The sequence below is a fragment of the Sphaeramia orbicularis genome, chromosome 15, assembly GCF_902148855.1.
Source record: "Sphaeramia orbicularis chromosome 15, fSphaOr1.1, whole genome shotgun sequence".
Classification (NCBI taxonomy): Eukaryota; Metazoa; Chordata; class Actinopteri; order Kurtiformes; family Apogonidae; genus Sphaeramia; species Sphaeramia orbicularis.
In genome coordinates this window covers 26,685,057-26,704,444 of record NC_043971.1, presented here as the reverse complement: position 1 = coordinate 26,704,444, position 19,388 = coordinate 26,685,057, and the positions used below count along the sequence as shown (strand labels likewise).

Genomic DNA, 19,388 nt, shown 5'->3' with positions numbered 1-19,388 from the left:
TTGGGAAAACATCTGACCATTATTGTCATAAGTGGTCATGGGCTTAAGCTGACAGAAGGTTTTTTTTTTAAAGCATATCTCCCTTGATTACCCATTTATAATGAATCCGCTGCCATTATGGAATTAGGTTGAGATAGTTTGACACTGTTCTTAAAAAAACATGCTCCATCACAGAGACAAAGAGTCGAAGCCTGATGGCACTTGTTTCTGCTGGAATTTGTAAATGTAACTACATATTATAAGGTTTTCCAAAGTAATCCTGGGCCCATATGGTTTTACCTCTGACTGATCTGAAATCACAGTTTATCTGTTCAGGTTTGCATACCTTGCTGTTTACACACTGAAAATTCCTCTAGATTCTGTGAAACTTTTAATTATACTTTGCACCATTGAGGGTAAAATATCTAACTTCCATCTTCCTCTTAGGAACACTGTTTTTAAACCGTTCAATGATTTTCTCTCGCAAAGTAAATTGGCAATCATTGGTCCATCTGTCCTTCTGAGGCACTAGGCCTTTCGGATGCTGCTTTTGTACCAAATTGTGATTTAAGTCACCTGCTGACATCAGCTGTTTCAGATCACATCATTATTCATGGTTTTTACCTCATTACTAGTCCGAAATAGCTTTTGCCGGAATGCTCTGAAGGTCTGAATGACAGGAATGGATGTAACCAGTATTTGCAAAGCATATATAATACATAATGTATGTGTATTTAATAAATGAAATAATGTTAGCCAGATCAAATATTAAATATGCTGTCATCCTACTGGAATAAGTCAAAGTAGATTTAGAAATTACTGGTTTGTTTTTATATACTTTTTTCCAGAAATGCACAACAAGCAAAATTCTAAACCCTTGAAACCGGATCCTTATGGACTTAAATTATCTGAAATATATGAATATTACATGTAAGCAAAAGTCTAAATATGATCAATGACGGCTCCTCCTGTGTCTTATCGGGGTCCTCTGAGGCTGCAGGCTGTTTCTCTGGTGTTTTAAACATTACAATTCGCCATCTTGTCGAAAGTTAAAAGTATCAAGTGAGTAAGTGAAGCAGGTAAAATCAATAAGAGAGCATGACTTCTGCTGCTATTTATCCTGTTAGTGCATTTCAAGGAAACAGCAGGGAGTCCAGCTTATGAATTTGTTTCACTCATTCACATGATGCAGAACAAACGTCAGCCAGGATAGACTAGTGTGTGTGTGTGTGTGTGTGTGTGTGTGTGTGTGTGTGTGTGTGTGTGCGTGCATGCGTGCGTGCATGTGTAATCGCCCATGTTTATCAGATTTCACAAAAGTAACAGAACACGTGTACACCTTTAACTCCTGTACCAGTCCTGAGGCAGTGATTAGACTAATCTTTGTGTTTCACAGATTCACAAACACAAACCTACATCAAATATTGTTGGCAAAGCATCATACAGGATCTGTTGTTTAAAGGCTTTACCTAAATATTGCCTTGGGTCACATTCAGTCCAGTATGATCTCAAGTGGGCCAAATCAGATGATAATGAAAATGATAACAATGAAAAAAAGTACAATTACATTATGAATTATAAATGTTTACATCTACAAAGTATCTTTTAAAATAATAATTTCAATGATATTATGCTTCGGTTTATCATTTACACAAGTGCATTACAACTTATAGATCGCACTGGATTTATAAATGCACGAAACATTTAGTTACAGGCAGAATATTGGTAAAATTACACTTATTTCTCTTAAGACATTTCAGGTTGTTCATAGTTATTTAGGTTATTCACATTTTGTGTGACGGGATAATGTAAACATTTTCATCTAATTTTACTTTTTTACACTAAAACAAAGAGAAACTATTTGTATTTGTCATTACTTATAGGTTATTATGATAGTAGTTTACTGATCTGATCTGCTTGAGACCAAAATAGGGCTTCATGTGGCCTCTGGACTAGAGTTATTGACTGTTAATATCTTCAGTGTCATTTTTGCATTTTACAAATTCATCCCATGAGCCAGATTGGACACTTTGTTGGGCCAGTTTTGATCTGCGGGCCGTATGTTTGACACTCCTGCCTTAGATTAAAGACATCTTCACTTTTAACAGAAATTGCTCTACAAATAAGCCATTGTATGATATCTGTGCTTGTTTTTGGCTCTGATGCATTTGTTGGATTGTTTGTCCAGTTGTTACTGACCAGTGTGTGTTGTGTTGGACTGACTTAATGTTTGGGACAGTTAAAGAGTAAAATATTCTCCAGTCACATCTTTATGTTTGCTTATACATCTTGTTTCAGTCAAGATTCAGCGTGTTTGCAGCTTAAAATTATTTTTGTAGATTTACAATAAAATGCACTGTATAGTTCCCATGGCAACAGCTGCACTATGATTCCAGGCATTCACTATGTAATTACAGATTTTTGCAGATTGCCGTCATTTCTGTTATCAGCCAGTTTACAAGATGACATTTTATGTGTACAGAGTCAGTCACACAAGTCTGTCAGATGGATGCTGGTGTATGGCAGATGTAATCATGACATTTCGTAGCTGCAGTGTGGTTCCATAAAGAGCCGAGAGATTTGATTGGATTTGACTTGAGCACTACTTACTCCTCAGATCAATAATTCTTAACCTTTCAATCTAATTAACCTAGAATCACCAAGTGTTGTTCCACTTCAATGCTATCCATTCCCGACAGGAATATATAGTAAACTGGTTTATTCATTAACACAAGGACACTTAGTTGTATGACATCAAAGGTTCCTGCAAACAGCATAACATGAATAAGGTCATAATGCTCTCATTTTATGCATGTAAACAATTAGTGTTTGTTAAATGGACCTTTGTTGCAAGTATCAGAAATAAATCAACTAATAATCAAAATAAGAGAGCGACTGTCTTGTCTTTAAACCTATTTTTTCCCTTCTTTAACCAGGTGAGGATGATGATGACGAGGAGTGCGGAGAGGAAAAGCTCCCGTCATGTTTCGACTACGTCATGCACTTCCTCACTGTCTTCTGGAAGGTTCTGTTCGCCTTCGTCCCACCCACTGAGTACTGGAACGGCTGGGCCTGCTTTGTTGTTTCCATCTGCATGATCGGACTGCTCACCGCCATCATAGGTATGACCACGGCAGCAGAGGCACAAGAAATATGCAATTAGATGCAAAAAAAATGTGGCGTTTAGCATAGATTAAATGTTATATTTTGATTTTAGTGAAATTGACTGGCGCTAACTACAGCCTCTGTCACATCTAAAAGAACATTTCTCCTCAGACTTCAGACATCAGACTTACTTTATTATCATTCAATAAATGCACCATCAGTTCCTTATTAAACGAAATATCGGTGCTTGGCTCACCACAGTGTCAGTTTATAAAAAAATAAATAAAAACACACCTCGTAAAATATAAAAGTAGCCTAAAATACTGTAATCTACAGGTTTTGATGCCGCAGTATCTGTCTGTTTGGTGAAACTATTCTGAGCCAAAGCAGCCGCAGCCAGCACGGGTGCCGCCATCTTATTTAAGCACTAAAATATTGGCTTCCTGTCCTGTAATTTTTAATACAGTGAAGATGTTTTGTTTTTTTTCCTAATTACAGGGGACCTGGCCTCCCATTTTGGTTGCACAGTTGGCCTGAAAGACTCAGTCACAGCAGTGGTATTTGTTGCATTGGGAACCTCTGTTCCAGGTAAGTGTGTGTTTAAGCACATCCCATACATCTGTCTATATTCAAATAAATAACCTCCCATAATCATTCCTAACTGCCTTTTGTCTTAATCATCTAAAATGTGTTATTATTGGACATTCTGCCAACATTAATCACAGACCTTTTAGTCTTCGGATTTGACATTTAACTTTATGAGTATAATACTCGTCCCATTATGTGTTCATCAGTGAAGTACTTTACAGAGTACTTTGACATTTTCACTTCCTTTCCTCTGTTTTTATCACTTAAACCTGTATTTGTTGGGTTTTTTTCTGTGCAGCCTGCAGAATAAGAGACCAAGTCCCTCACCCCTCAGACTACTGTTTCATAAATTATATAAATTGACATAAAACATTCCGCTCTCTTAGGATGAAACAAAAGCAGCGTTAACAGGCAAAAGAAAGAAGAATGGACTGAGAGATAGAAACTTGGGTCTACAGAAACCTTACACACAACTGAGCAAATCCATACGACTTTCCATTCATAAGTGTTAGCTGGTAATGTGTGTTGAGATGTACAAACACGTATAATACATGGTTGCTACTAGATTAGTAATTCTTTTTTTTTCGACAGTTAGTAGGGGTGAGTGTTTTACCTCGCTGACATGTTTCAACTACATCTGCAGTCTTCCTCAGAGTGTCATCTGACATAGTTGAAACATGTCAGCAAGGTAAAACACTCATCCTGACTAACTTTGTCGAAAAAAAGTATTGCTAATCTAATGTAAGAAAAACGACAAAATGAACATAATCAATCTACTATGGTTGCTACTCCTTTTAGGTTCCATGTTATATGGTTATGTTAACATCATATCTACATTCCACAAATTCAGAAATGTGGCAAAGAAGGAAAACAAACTTGCTATTTAGTTACTAACAGTGAAATGGATTGATAAGTGTGTATTCATATCATTTCTGTCTCTGTATATGGATACATAAGGGTATAGTGGCTAAAATAACACCAGATCATCCCTTATATTCATGACATGTGGTGAAATATGATGCCACTTTGATTAAGACAATATTTCCAGATTTATATCATGACCAATACATGAATCACAAGAACACGTTGATTTAACATCTATAAACAACTGTTTTTTTATCTCTTATTTTACCTTTACTGACCCCTGATCTCTGGTGTATTTTTAGATGTAAGAGCCTGTTAGAGAGCGTAGAAAAGGTCCGTGACAGCATCATGGATCATTCTCTAAGTGTGAAGAATGACCAGTGACGATCGGCTAAATATGTTTTAACCTTGGCCCCCGTCTTCCACCTCCCTCCTTAAATACAAACACACAAAGAGCACACTTGCAGACATATAGCACCTTATTATGTCGATGTATTATCAAGGCCCAGTAGACACATGCATCACTCTGCACAAACAGATTCATGCACTTGCACACATGTTGTACATTCCCATGTGTGCACACTGACTATCCATCTCGCATACACACATACCTGCACTCTGCCCACCGTGTGTTATTAGCATAGGTCTATTTGTCATGTCAGGCTTTGGTGGTCTTAGGGAGCTCTGGGATAAAAATGATATATGACGCAGTATTTATTACACACATACACAAACATATGGACACATATAGAAATGTAATATTTGAACACAAACCCAATCACAACACTTTTGGAGGCTTATGCACACAGAGCATAGAGGTGCAGAATGGAAACAAAGAGTCTCAGCCTTGTTGATGGTCTCGGCCTTATTAACACAGCCTCCTGTGGCCCGCGCTCACTTACACAAAAGAAAAGGCCTCCAGTTCTGTGCAGCTATTACAGTTAATAAAAGCCACCCTGTGCTGTGGTTCCATGATGATTAACGCCATTTATCACAGTTAGCCTGGATACCACACACATGCACACGCAAACATATGCACAAACACACCGACAGCAAAGCTTTGGAAGAAGACTACATGACTGGAGCTGTTAAAACAGATAAATAAAGTCGACAAAAAAAAAAAAAAATTGGTGTTTTTTTTTAGCATTCCCCCAGAGGAATTATGTAAAAGTGACGTATATCTATTTAGAATACTGCTTGCTGCTGGCAAAAAAAGGCATCACCAAATATTGTCTAAAAAAGGACCCTCCCTTAAGTCTCCTTGGTGATAAAAATTGTCATATCCATTTAATGGAAATGATGACCTACAGTCTCCACCTACAACAACACAAGGGTGTAAAGTATTGGAAAAAATGGGACTTTTTCATTTAATCTGTGAGCAGTAAACAGTAAATATTTAAATGTCTGAATGTACCTGTGACCATTTCTATGTTTGTTTTGTACCTTATACTAAAACAATAAAAAATAAAGTACAAAAAAAATAAATAAATTTGGTGGAAATTCAGTAGTAAGACATAACATCAGTTTAAGTAAAGCTTATACTTCAGAAAGATAATAAATACACTATTGTCCATAAAGTTGGAATAATTGTGTTTTCATACACATTCTTCTTTTTATTCCTATTTATCTATATCAATAATCACCTTTGATCAAGTTCAGTGATTACATACTGAGTCCCAGTTACACTTTAATGATGATGAATAAATCACATTGTAACAGTCTTTTCATGAGAAGAGATAAAAATTAAACTGGAAAAAAAAAATAGTGTTTAGCAGACAAACGCTAAGATTATAGTTTGGAAATTGGTAGAGAGTAAAACATTCTAGCAGATTTGTTCATACTTATAACCTAACACCAGGTTCAGGTCAAAAAAAAAGAACTACCCCCCCTCCTCCCCTTCTCTCGCTCCTTCTCTCTTCCCCCTTTCTTCTCTCTCCCCCTGTTTCTTCCTGTCAGGTCCAGCATCAAGATGTGGTTCAACAAAACCCAAAATAAGGACAGTGGAATATCAAGGGGAGCCTTATATACTTTATGAAGTTCCCCTTGGCAAAGCAAATTTGTTCAGCACAACATGGCAGCCAGACTACCGTTCTGCTGTTATGATACTGGACAAGACAGGTCAAAAAAAAAAAGAACTATAATTCTATGTTGAGAACAGACCCCACAGACATGGGAGTGGCTGTGTGAGACTATGCAGTGACTTATTCCCATGCTCACTGAAAATGCTAATACGCTGAAGTTTAATGGATAATATTGACCACGGTTGCCTTAATTTAATTAACACTATATAATTAATTAACACTAACCATAAAGTGCAGCTGAGGCTAATGCGATATGAATATAATTATTTTGCAGCTATTTAATCATGAAATATAACATCAATATCTATAATGTCTGTAGGCATCCATACAATAAAAGATAAAAGGCTTTTAATTTCCCACACCACAAATATCAAGACAACAGTAGCACTACGGGATGAAGTTAGTTGGTATATGAACTAACCAAGATACATGTGGGTTCTATGACTATCTGTACAAAATATCATAACTAATAGATACTGAAGAATAATTACAGTGTCTCGCAGTAACCTCATGTGCTTCTCTGCTGATGAACTCGCCTCACAGTAAACTCATGGACGCCACTACTGATAAATTCAGGGTCAGTTCTGCTCACAGGAGAAGATATTGTGGCTACAGGGGCTGGGAACTTGGACTCCAGTAGATACACGTCTGAAACAACAGTCATGACACTTTATGTAGCACATTCCAGTAACAAGACGTGAACTGACGGTTGGTAAGTCACGTCAGTAGGTGAGGTCCAATTAGAAGACAGAGTCAGATGATGTTGCCAAGTCCAACCCACTGGTCGGGGGGTAGTCGCCCAAGAAGAGAATTGTCAATCGGACCCAGAATTTAGGGCGCTGGCTATTATATTCCTCAAGTGCTCAATAAATTCTTGAACTGAGACCAAGTGCGTCCTGAACTTGTCTTTGGAGCTTCCAATCAACGAACACGAAAAATCCGAACAGATGTGTTTCAGTTTAGAACACAACTGATGGAATATAAAACCTGTTTTTTGAGGCTGTTCCTGTAGAAAATGCTGAAAAAGGGAATGATGTGACTGATACTGAGGCTGCATTCTAAATTACATACTTTTTTCTTTTTACTTGTAGTGCAGTTAAGGCGTGTAGTGTGCACAGTTGGGACATTTTCATAGCACCTTCACCTATGACCCTCTCACTCTTGCATCCATTCTAGTCTGTAGCTCAAAACATTAAGTTAAAAGACAAACTATGTGATTTGGAATGCAGCCACATACTCTGCAGCTCAGGCAATGTGTTATATCTTGTGCTGTACAGAGGATTGTGGGTAAGCAGAAAAGCATGCTGCCCTTCATACCGCAAAATTCAACTTGTCAAGGATCATTTTTAAAATACTGCTTTTGATATAGTGTGTATTGGAACATATAGAATCCTTTTCTGGCATATTAAATGGTATGGTAGCATGGGTATTGGAACAGCAGCACTGCTGTGGATATTCAGGTCCTCAAAGGATGTGCTCTGTCTCTGCCACCAGTTTCCATGTGAAGAAGGATTACCATGAGCACATCAGCGCTCTTCAGTGAATCCTTCGATTTTAAGAGGCGAGGAGAAAGGGAGCAGGCGAGAGGGGAAGTAGAGGTGGAGGCACATAGAGGAGAGATGAGGCACAAAGAGGAGAGAGGGGAGGGTTGATTGACGGAGGGGGAGAGGAAAAGGGCAGAAAACTCTCCTGGGAGGCATACTCACACAGAAAGAGCTGCTAAGTGGAACCTGTTCACACACACACACACACACACACATCTATGTGCAGCTACTGAACATACAAGCACCCACATGCTCACCCACTCTGTCAAGCGCTTAAAAACCAATTGATACACACACACACACACATGCATAGGGCTTTGCCAGCTGGTGGAGACGTGGCATCAGATTGGACCCAGGTGGCATCATTCATCAAAACACACAAGAGCGTACATGCACATATACTGTACATTCAAAAACACAAACACACAGGGAGGACATGGACTCAGATGAACAGACTCCGGGCACACCAACATTTCAGCCCAGCAGGTCTGTCCTTGAAGCTTTAAGGTGTATGACAAGATTTATCTTTACCATACTCCCTCTTTGGCCCATTGCCTTTTCCCTGCTCTCTTTCCTTCTTTCTCTCAAGCCTCTTCCACTCCTCCCATCATCCTCCTATATTCCTCTGCCAGATTGGCTGGCACTTCACACAGGGAAGTGAAGCATCTCTCCTTCACTTCCCTGCTTCCTTTCTTTGTTTTTATCTGGCAAGACTACATGAATCACTAATGAACAGAATGTGGCTAGAAAATTAAACAGAGGAAAAAAGGTGGTAACTGACCAGTTGGCTGTTTGTTCAGTCCCCTATACTCTCATTGAAGAGCCTATTGTTAAGATTGGCAGGGTCTCATGGCTCCTTTCAGTACAGGAAATAGTGTCTCTTTGGAGCTACCGTAGTTTGGCAGACATGAAACCAGAGGACATTTTTGGGACTAAGCAACTTAGCGACACAACACTGATTAATTGTCAGGCCAAGATTTGTTTGCCCCTGCAAACTGAGACTGAGCCTTGGAAATAATTGATCTTGGACCAAATCTGGGCCAAGCTGGCTGCCAGTGACAAAACACAGTAACAGGATTAAAGATTGTGGTTTCTAATTTAAGGTTCCCTGTCTAAATGGGGAAAACAGGATTTGCACAGTGTTATGTTTTAATAATTGTAAGAAATGTGCATTCATCAAGAGCAACATCCTCTGTCAGTCTGGCCTTAAAAAACACAGGTGAGGTCAAGGGTTCAAGTGTAAATCCTTCCCTAGTTTTCTTATATTTTTCTCTGCACCACTGGTCCCATGCCCAAACCTAATCATTTAACAGCCAACAACTTTAATTACTTAGTCAACACTGCAGCTGTTAGATAACAGAATGGTTTTTATGAGAGGCTAGAAACAATTATTAGAATCACCAGAATCCACTGTGAGGGTTGAGAGGATTCCCTTAAAATGATAGGTTTATAATGCATATCCATGCAGTGCTCCAATTCACAATTAATAAACATCCACTAAGAAGCATCTGTCAAAGAAAATGCTGACTGTGCACAAACTTGATCTATCTCCCACTCTGTCTCTATCCAGATACCTTTGCCAGCAAGGTAGCTGCTATCCAGGATCAGTATGCAGACGCCTCCATCGGTAATGTGACAGGCTCCAATGCTGTCAATGTGTTCCTGGGCATCGGGGTGAGTCCATGCTCATTTAAAAATGGATTGATTCATTGGTTGCTGGAGTCAGTGCAGTTGTGTTTTGGATACTGCAGTAATAACAGCAGCAGTGTTAGTAGGAGTACACTGTCATAATTATAATCATAGTCTGTATGTGCATTTTTATTTCAGTGGCTACTGATACAGTACTGTGGTGCAAAATATCAGTTTGTCTGTTACCACAGAGCCAATCAGCACCCAACTTATATCATGTCTAGACTGGTAACTTACATCCTGAAAAAGTATCAAGACAATCATATAGCGAATAGGTTAACTTGAGACACAGCAACATTTAGCTCACTCAGTAATACATCAGACTGCAATGTGGAAGACTGGGGTTCAATTCCCAGTTGGAATATCATTTCTTTTTTTTTCTAAACATTTTCAGATGGGGGGGTAAGTAAATCCAACATTAATATAAATCAGCCACTGGGACAATGTTCAGAGTGCAGAATTTGGAGCACGGCACTCAGTACACTGAACTGACACAGAACTGAAGTCACACAGCACACAACTGCATCTAACATGTAGCTCCGCCCACCTTCTCCAGCCTCCAGAGCAAAGAACACCATAAAACAACATATAGAGGATTTAGAACAATAATTCCTATTCTATACTATATACTTACACCAATTTGTCATTTCTTCCATCAATTGCCACAGTACTGTGGTAGCAAAATACACAAAAGAATGCACTGAAGTATACGTCATATATCACCACAGTACTGTGGCAACAAGAGGATAATGAGTAAAAAAAAAAAAAAACAAGAGGTGAATGAGTTCATGTAACAGTATCCCTGATTGGCTCTAGTACAAATGCTAACATTTGATTGGTCAATATTTTGTGCCACAGTACTGTGGCAGTAACCATTGCCTTTTTGTTTACAACTATTACTCTGTTACATATTTTGATCTCCTTTTCCATTCTGGTGATGTTTGACAGGTTGCATGGTCCATCGCTGCAATCTACCACAACAGCAAAGGAGAGGAGTTCAGGGTGAATCCCGGTACACTGGCCTTCTCTGTCACGCTCTTTACCATCTTTGCCTTTATATGCGTCGCCACGCTGATGTACCGACGGCGGCCGGAGATCGGTGGTGAGCTGGGTGGGCCCCGGACTGCGAAGGTCCTGACCACCATGCTGTTTATCAGCCTGTGGCTCCTCTACATCCTCTTCTCTTCACTGGAGGCTTACTGCCATATCCAGGGCTTCTAAGGGATCTGATGAAAGGAAAGGGTGGGACATCAGGAAGCAGAAGAAATCAAGAAGAGGTGGATGAGCGGAAGGATTTGGAAATGAAGGCTGCCTCTTTGATCTATCACTCCCTCTCTTTATGAAGTAGATTGAATGATGGATGAATGGATAATGTACAGATGAAGGAGTGAAGGACGCAATTAAGCAAAAATAGGATGGAGGGAAGAGTAGATACATTAAAAGACTTCAACAAGCATCATAAGAGCTGAAGAAATGGCTCTGAAGAAGGAAAAACGAATAAACAAGAACAGCTGGAATAATTTGTCAATCTATGAATCTAAATCAGTCAATCTTTGTTTTAAAACCATCTTTAAAACACAGAACCAAATGTCAAATTAGAAAAATAGAAATGCACACTCACTCACAAATATACATGATTCAATGTGTCATGGCTGGTTTAATATTAATGAAGTCATCCGTAGGTGAAAAAGGAATAACGTACCATTGAAGACAACACTCCTGTCCATCCTCCTCATACCATAGCAGTGCTACTCCTGCATCCAGTTTCAGTAACTTAACACAGAAAGACAGAATAACTGTAGAAGCCAGACAATACAGAAAAAGTGAAAGAAGAAATCAGATATTCACCACAACTGTTTAATGACAACAAACTGTGTGTATGCCGGCGTGTGACTGTGTGTTTATGTGCTTGTGTGTTGTGGAAGATGGTCAAGTACTGTGAAAAATGCATCTCGTTATGCTGTTGCTGCGTGAGACAGAATATGCTTTTGTATTCAAAGTCTCTTCGACTCAAGCTCTCCCAGCCTGTAGAAATGCTGAGTAAGACTTTTGTTGGAGGGCATGCTCAACGAAGCGAACCAATGAAAGAAATGAAAATGTAAATACAAAGAGCTGGACATACATTGCAGCTTCTTCTGAATGTCTTGGTTATGCCATGCGCTCCGGAACGGGCCCTCTTTTGCTTTATTCTGTAGATGTAAATGATTTAAGGTCTAATTTCAATCAAGAAAGAGGTTTGTGTGCATTTACCTTTAATAAGGCCATGTCTGACCAGACAAACTGGCCACTTTACCGTTAAAAACTGTTAGAGAAACTATTATCACTGCATAAATATCTAGATGAATCTTTTGTGGGGTTTTTTTTTTTTTTTTGTAAACTGTGGAATTCTGTTACCTGGTTTTCCACCAGTGGGATTGCCACCATCATGTGTCAATCATAACTTTGCAATAGACTTTGAAAACAGTAGTTACCGCCGTCTGTGAAATCTCATAGGCTGTCTGCTTCTGACAATGTGTATCTGACGTCAATGCCACTTTCCATTGGTTCACTCAGCAGCTTCTTTCCTTCTATTTTTGTGTCTTAAGGACCTCCCCCTGGCTGGTCAGTGGACCAATCAAAATCCTCAAGGGCTTTGTAAGAAACAACCACTAATCCCCTGACCTCTGAGTTATATTTCTTCACACAGATTGGACTATAGGGCACTGTATAAGGAGCTTTTATTCCTAAAATGAACCCTACACCAACTAAATAGATGGATTTGTCTTGGCTCTAACAAATAAAGACAAAAGATTTTATGAAGTAATATTTACATGACTTAATGAACAATTTCTCCAATTTATGACATCCTAAAAATATTAAATGAAGTGATCCATTTAGTATTTGGTCCAGTGAGCCTTATCCATTGTGGCCAGCCAAACTAATCCATGCAATGTCCTTTCCCAGGCCACCTCCACTCATCATTGTGTTTCTGAAATACTTCTTCAATTAACCTTGAAGCACTAAATGACTGGACTGTGAAGGCTTTAACCCAAAGAACGCAGTGAAATTTTGACTTCACATTACTTATTTATTTAGGCACAAGTGTTATAGTCCTCAAATTGACAATAAGAATTCAATGTGTGTTAGTCACTTCTATTTGATGTGCTTAAAAGTCAGTCATGGATCCTGGTCCCTGATGTCAATAACCAGGTTTCAGTCTTAACATGGAACCATCAGATGACAGGAGATATTTACAGACTTAGAAGTAGATCTGATGATGAGTAGTGGCTTAAAAGACAACTGATGGCACTGAAACGTGACTTCTCCTGATGGCGGTTTTGTGAAGTGCTGGGTTAGTAAGTAAATATGTATTAATCCTTATGTTTCGGAGCATAACGATAATGAAAACTAAAGTGAAATTATTGTACACTTAGCAGTCAAATCCAGACCTTATTAGACAGTTAATAGTCAAGAACATACAAGAAACAATGCAACCAAACCAATAGGATGATGAAATTAAACAAATCAATCTAGCCTCTCCTGGAAGATGTGTAAAATAAAAGTCTTTAAGCCTATGTTGAGTGTCAAAGACGTTTACACTTCAGACTGTTAACTACTAACTATTATTGTTTAGCCAGGTCACGACTTCTATAAAACTTACTGTAAATGTAGGCATTGGAAAAGTCCATAGTTTGTAAAATGGCACTATACTGTATGCAGCTCAATTGGCCAGAGTTTTCCTGCTGATGTTGTGTTTTCTACTTGATGTATAATATAATAAGTAGTATTTAAACATCATCTGTAAAGTAAGTAGTCTGGGCTAGATGTAATCCATTTAAAACTTGGCAACAATCGTGTCTCAACCCCTACGAGAGAGAAGAGAGCCCTGGATTGGACGAGTTTGGCAAATCCATAGTATCATGAGAGTAACAAAACAAATATCCTGGAGTTTGTAACATAAAATCTATTTCTAATTTTCCAAGTAATACACCCAAAATGGAGAATAACTTCAGAGTGATTTAATGGAACCTTAAGTTGTTGCGTTGCTTGTTTTTGCCAAACTCTGCACAATATAGGCTGCGGCTCTCTGTTAGAGTAGCTGTTCTCATATGAAGGCCTTGGAGTGGCAGTTTACCCCTGTTTTGCCAAAGGGAAATCTTTCTATCAGAAACTATTTGCAGTCCAACCTATAAAGGGTTTTCTAAACAACCGTTCTTTCTTAAAACACCAAATATTGTTCATATTTCATCGACACTCTAAAGAGAGACAAAAAAACTTGATGTTTTAAATGTAGTAAGGATCTTTCTATTTACATTTGTATGCTTTTGTCTCTTCACTGGCATGGCGCTGAAGGTTTATACACTGTAAAAAAAAAAAAAAAAAAAAAAGTTATGCTAGCTTGTGCAACAAAAAAAAAAAGAAACTACATTGTCAAAGCAGTTATGTCACTTTTTGAGTAAGTTCACCAGGTTATTACTCCTCAGTAATGTTGAATTTACTGAAAATGTGCCTGTACTGCTGCCTAACTGATGGGTGAAAAGCTTGCAATAATGTAGTTGTTTGCATCAAGTTTGCTACACATTTCCTGAAGCTAACATTTTAATTTGAAGGGAAGTATGCTCTTTTGCTCCACCGGCTTATCTGCATCACTTCCCTCAGTGTACCTTGATTCGAGTTAGTGTTATGTTTAATAAATTACAGATTACAACAGAGTGCGATTGTCCTTCTGGAGCTGGACCACGGTGGGAAGTTAACATAGCCTGAAATGTTAGTTGTAGCTACCAGGTATGCTTGATTTGGTTTGCCGCTTTCTTCTCTTAAGCATCTCGTCCTGGTAAAAGGACAGAATATTTACAGAATTTAACTTCCTGCCCTGGTTTGGACTCCTGACATACGGAGAGTCAAGGTTTTACCAGGGCAGCGCTGTAAATATAACACACAGAGCAACAAAGGAGTAGAAAATGAGCTGTAGAATACAACTTTTTTTATTAGTTTTGGTGCAGACTGAAAAGTGGCCAGGGTTTTAAATGAAGGAAAAGCACTGCACTGGTCCTGTCGTTGATGTGGAACAGCTACGATGTTTCGCAAGTTGCTTCTGATGTAAACAACAGATTTTTTTTACACAGATGTAAACAAAATAATGTCGTACCTGATGTAAAAAGTAAAAAAAAACAAAAAAAAACAAAAAAAAAAAACAGTGGGGTTAAATCAGTTGTGAACCATTAATGAGGTTGCTTCTGATGTAAAAGGTCAATGACGTGCATTTGTTGCCTCATTCGCCTCCTGACTGTGTAAGAGACTGGGAAGTACATGAACACAACACCAAACAGACAAACAAACAAACAAACAAAAGGACGGACACTGAGACACTGCTGCAGCAATTAAAGTACTGCTGGAAAACGGGCAGTACCAGAGTTATTCAGTACCCTTAACATAACATTAAACAAGTACAATGTAAAAGGATGATGATAAATAAAGGAAGGAGGAGAAGGAAGACGAGGAGCAACAGGATTAAAAATGAAAGAAAAAAAAACATGAAGTTACAGCCATACGTTGATTTCTGGGTCAGTGAGACTCAAATGGACTTCTCCTGCCCAGCATGTGTATTGTTATGGTGTCTATCTGTCCCTCTATGTCTCTCCCTCTCTTCCTCTATATTTCTTTCTCTCTCTCGCTCTCTCTCTTTCTCTTTCTCTGCTGCCAAAGTAACCAAAATAGGCAGTAATCGTTTTGTTCCCGGTCTTTCCCTCCCTCCTCTCCAGTCCCTTTTTTCCCTCTGTCTCCCTATGCCATGTTTTCCATATTTTGGAATGTCAATGTGCTACTTGTTGACACTGTGCATGAATGATAACATGTCTGTATATAGTTATAGAGAATTGTATCCCATTTCCCTAGTGTTGATGAAAAATGGTTTGAATGTTGTACAGATTCAGGTTTTCTGTTTATCTTTTAGTTACATTTTTATGTATGTAGAGCTTAACTACATTATGTTTTTAATTTAAACAAAGACAGTGTCTTTTGTTCCGGAGTAACTTGCACATTACTGATTAATTAACTGAAGATTTTGTTTTCTTTCTTTCTTTCTTTTTTTTTTTTTTTTTTTTTTTAAAAAGGCAATATCTGCTGTTATTGAATGAGAGATGAGATCCTAAGGAGCTATGTATCTTAAATAAATATTCTATATGGGATTTGCATGGGTTATTTGTACAAAAAAAGACACTGCTTGCTACTTCTAATACCGTGGCTGTATTCTCTGACAGAGGGCGAGGAATACTGTATGTACATCTAAAGGTTATTTTGTCATTAAAGAAAGAATGAAAATATTGTGTATATAGTGTACAGTGTTATAAGTGTGATGGACTATATGGCCATCACGCTAACCATAGAGAATTAATCCAACATATTTATTTAAAGGAAACAAAAGCACTCACTACACTCAAGAATGACATATATTGCCTTTTTGGAGAAGTTGTAGTTTGCTTAAAGCTTGTTTCTCTATCTTGGCCTTTCTCTTTTCTTCTCCATCATCCTTTTTCTCTGCCTGTGGTTGTTTTTTTTTTTCCATTTCTCTTCCCTCCTGCATTGATTTGTTGTGCATCCTTCATCCGTTGGAATCTGACTCAGATGGTGTCATTCTTTCTGTCTGTCTGTCTGAAGTGCATCTGGCTGTGTATCGCGCCGATTTAACGGTATTTATCTTTACATCTGCATCTTATCCATACATGTTCACATTCCCGTGTGTTGATATTCTTCTGTGTAGGCTACACATCTCTCAAATGATTATTTGTCTCTAAATGAGTCACCATCTGCCTGATTCAGAACCTGAGCATCTGTCATTTTTCTTCCTTGCCAAATCCCTCAGTGTTTTTTTTTTCTCTTTTTTAATCTCTTTGCTCCATCTTGTCTTTTTTTCACCTCTGGATGCCCTGTCACATCCTTCCCTCTTCTGCACATTCATCTTTCCTTTGTTTCTCTCGACTCTCACAGGGTGTATTTGGACATATATTGTTTGTCAACTTTATTTGGTGTGTGTGTGACTTTTTTAATTGACACAATAACAAATGATTATAATGTTGGTAATAATGAAGATAATTTTCTAATTTTTTTCTTTTAACTGATGTCTTTTTGTGTGTGTGCGTGTGTGCCTGTGTTAATTTTTCTTTTTTTTTCTTTTCTTTTTTGTTTATCACCAACTGATAGGAGGAAAGTTGTTGTATGTGTGTTGCCACTAACTGTGACTGCTCTCCATGGTACATGGTACTTCTGATAAAAACAAATAAAATAAAGTTTGGGATACCCTGTTTCAGAGACCCCACGAGTCTTCTGCCTTTCTAGTGTAGTGTATGTGTTATACATCCATAATGACAAGCTTTCATTATAAAAGCCTAGTTATTATGCAAATTTTCATTAAGCTGTACAGTTTCACTGAGTGCATGTAAATGGGAAACACAGCCAACTGCTGTGTGTGTCGTGTTCTCTCTCAGTCTCTAGTACCAACAAACATTGGTTGTCTTTTATATGTTCAGACTGTCGCTGATGAAAATGACATTTGTGTGAATGGCTGACATCTCATTAACAGTCATCAGACTGGGTCTGTCATTGTGTCAGTCTTAGAAGCACTGGCTGCAGCAAAGCTTTTCATTATTATTTGTTTTTGGTTTTTTTTTCTTTTTTTTTTTTTTTTTCTTTTTGTTTTGAGGGGGGACTTTTTAGTTTTTCGTTCATTTCCAGAAAATAATATTGATTGTACTTTGTTTCCATTTACTTTGCTTCTGGTCTTCCTCTAACACAGGAATTCACAAGAGATAAATTATTAATGTGTAGTTAATCAGAAGCCCCTCTTTAAGAAGGACATAACAGACAATGAAATGTTTTACTAATGGAGTAATTAAATCTACAGACGGCTGACAAATGAAAGGGAAAACCAACATAAAATGTCTAACTCAATACAACAGCTTCAATGCTTGGCAGTATTGATTCTAAGTCTGTGAAGTTTCCCAGAGGGATGAACACCATTCTTCTAAAAGATAATCCCTCATCTTTGTCTCCTAAAAAATGAGACTCATATAACTGTAACTCCAGTTATGTTTTGTTCGAAACATGATGACGCAATGTTTTGCTTCACACTTAGAATGTTGAAAATGCTGATACTTAACATAAGTGTAAAATCTTGACAGACGCTGTATTTTGTTTGTTTTCTTACAACAGACCTGTTAACATACAAAATGCCTTTTGCAATGTGGATGCAAACTCCACTCTCTGATGTCAAAGTCTGATATTTTGTATGTCTGTCAATCATCCTCCACCTCTTCCTCACGAATGAGAAAAGGCAAAAAAGTAGCAGATGTTTCAATGACCAATGGGGTCTCATATCATCAAGTGCATTTCCAACAAAACATAATGCAGACAGCTTTTAACAAAAATAAAAGTGGTTGCTATAGGGATCAGTGTGACTTTCTGGGAGACTAGACTGGCCAGATATAACTCGTATTATGGAAGAACTCAAAAAAGAAAAGCGGATCAACAGGACTATTTACCAAATTACCATCTGGGAGCTTCTATGAAACTGGGTTCATTTTGGTACCTGGCACTTTTCCAGCTTTTTAGACCTAATAATAAAAGAGAAATGTAGATATATTTCCCCCCAGGATGTACTTAATGATGACCTCAGATAAATGCAAAAAAAAATTATACTCTTGCTCTGAGCCGTCCCAAAATTAATGAATTTTTATTAAAATATTGGGGCCAAAAATAAGACCAAAATTGGGACAGGAAAAGCTACCTAGGTGTCAGTGCATTTGAGGTGGAAAACATGGCTTGAAATGTTCTTATATACCGCTATAAATAAAGACAATGTGTTAAATTTGATGATCCTATTGGTGTTTCTAATCCAGACGTATAAGTTTTTCATGAATTGGCAGTCTCATTTCAGGTTTTGCTTGTAACCCATCATGTCCACTTGTGTTACATGCAGAACCTGCCCAGTTAAACACATATAAATCGCAAATAATTTTGCAACAGCGGCCATTTTTGTCAAACACTCTGCCTTGCATAATTACTTCAATTCCCAAAATGTACCCGTGAGAGAATAAAGAGATATTTAAAAAAATAAAATAAAATAGCAGCACATAATTTTCCTGTCCTTTTTACCATGTTACATGCAGATTTTTGTATTAAATATAATGTAAAATAATATAAAAATGTGTTTTATCTGAAAAATAGTCTCACTTTTATCTCAGTAAATATTAATTTTTTAAATAGGCCCAAACTTGCTTCATAACATTAGTCTACATCTGGTTTGAATTTTTAACCCCCATGTCCTGTTTTTAGGGACGAGTTTCATAGAAGCACCCATATACAGGGTGGGGAAGCAAAATTTACAATGAACATTTAGTTGTTTTTTCTCAGCAGGCACTACGTCAATTGTTTTGAAACCAAACATATACTGATGTCATAATCATACCTAACACTATTATCCATACCTTTTCAGAAACTTTTGCCCACATGAGTAATCAGGAAAGCAAACGTCAAAGAGTGTGTGATTTGCTGAATGCACTCG

At 37.9% G+C, this 19,388-nt stretch overlaps 1 protein-coding gene across 3 annotated transcripts in view; it reads left to right on the top strand.

The window, feature by feature from the left end:
- The window catches only part of slc8a1b (solute carrier family 8 member 1b), a 193,066-nt gene extending 175,936 nt beyond the window's left edge, over positions 1-17,130 (top strand). For all 3 annotated transcript variants that reach the window (XM_030155608.1, XM_030155607.1, XM_030155609.1), the window contains exons 8-11: positions 2,916-3,101; positions 3,583-3,672; positions 9,732-9,835; positions 10,799-17,130. In XM_030155608.1, the coding sequence (XP_030011468.1) occupies positions 2,916-3,101; positions 3,583-3,672; positions 9,732-9,835; positions 10,799-11,071 (653 nt within the window). In that variant the 3' untranslated portion in view covers positions 11,072-17,130. The remainder of the gene's footprint in view (positions 1-2,915; positions 3,102-3,582; positions 3,673-9,731; positions 9,836-10,798) is intronic.
- The last annotated feature ends 2,258 nt before the right edge of the window (positions 17,131-19,388 follow it).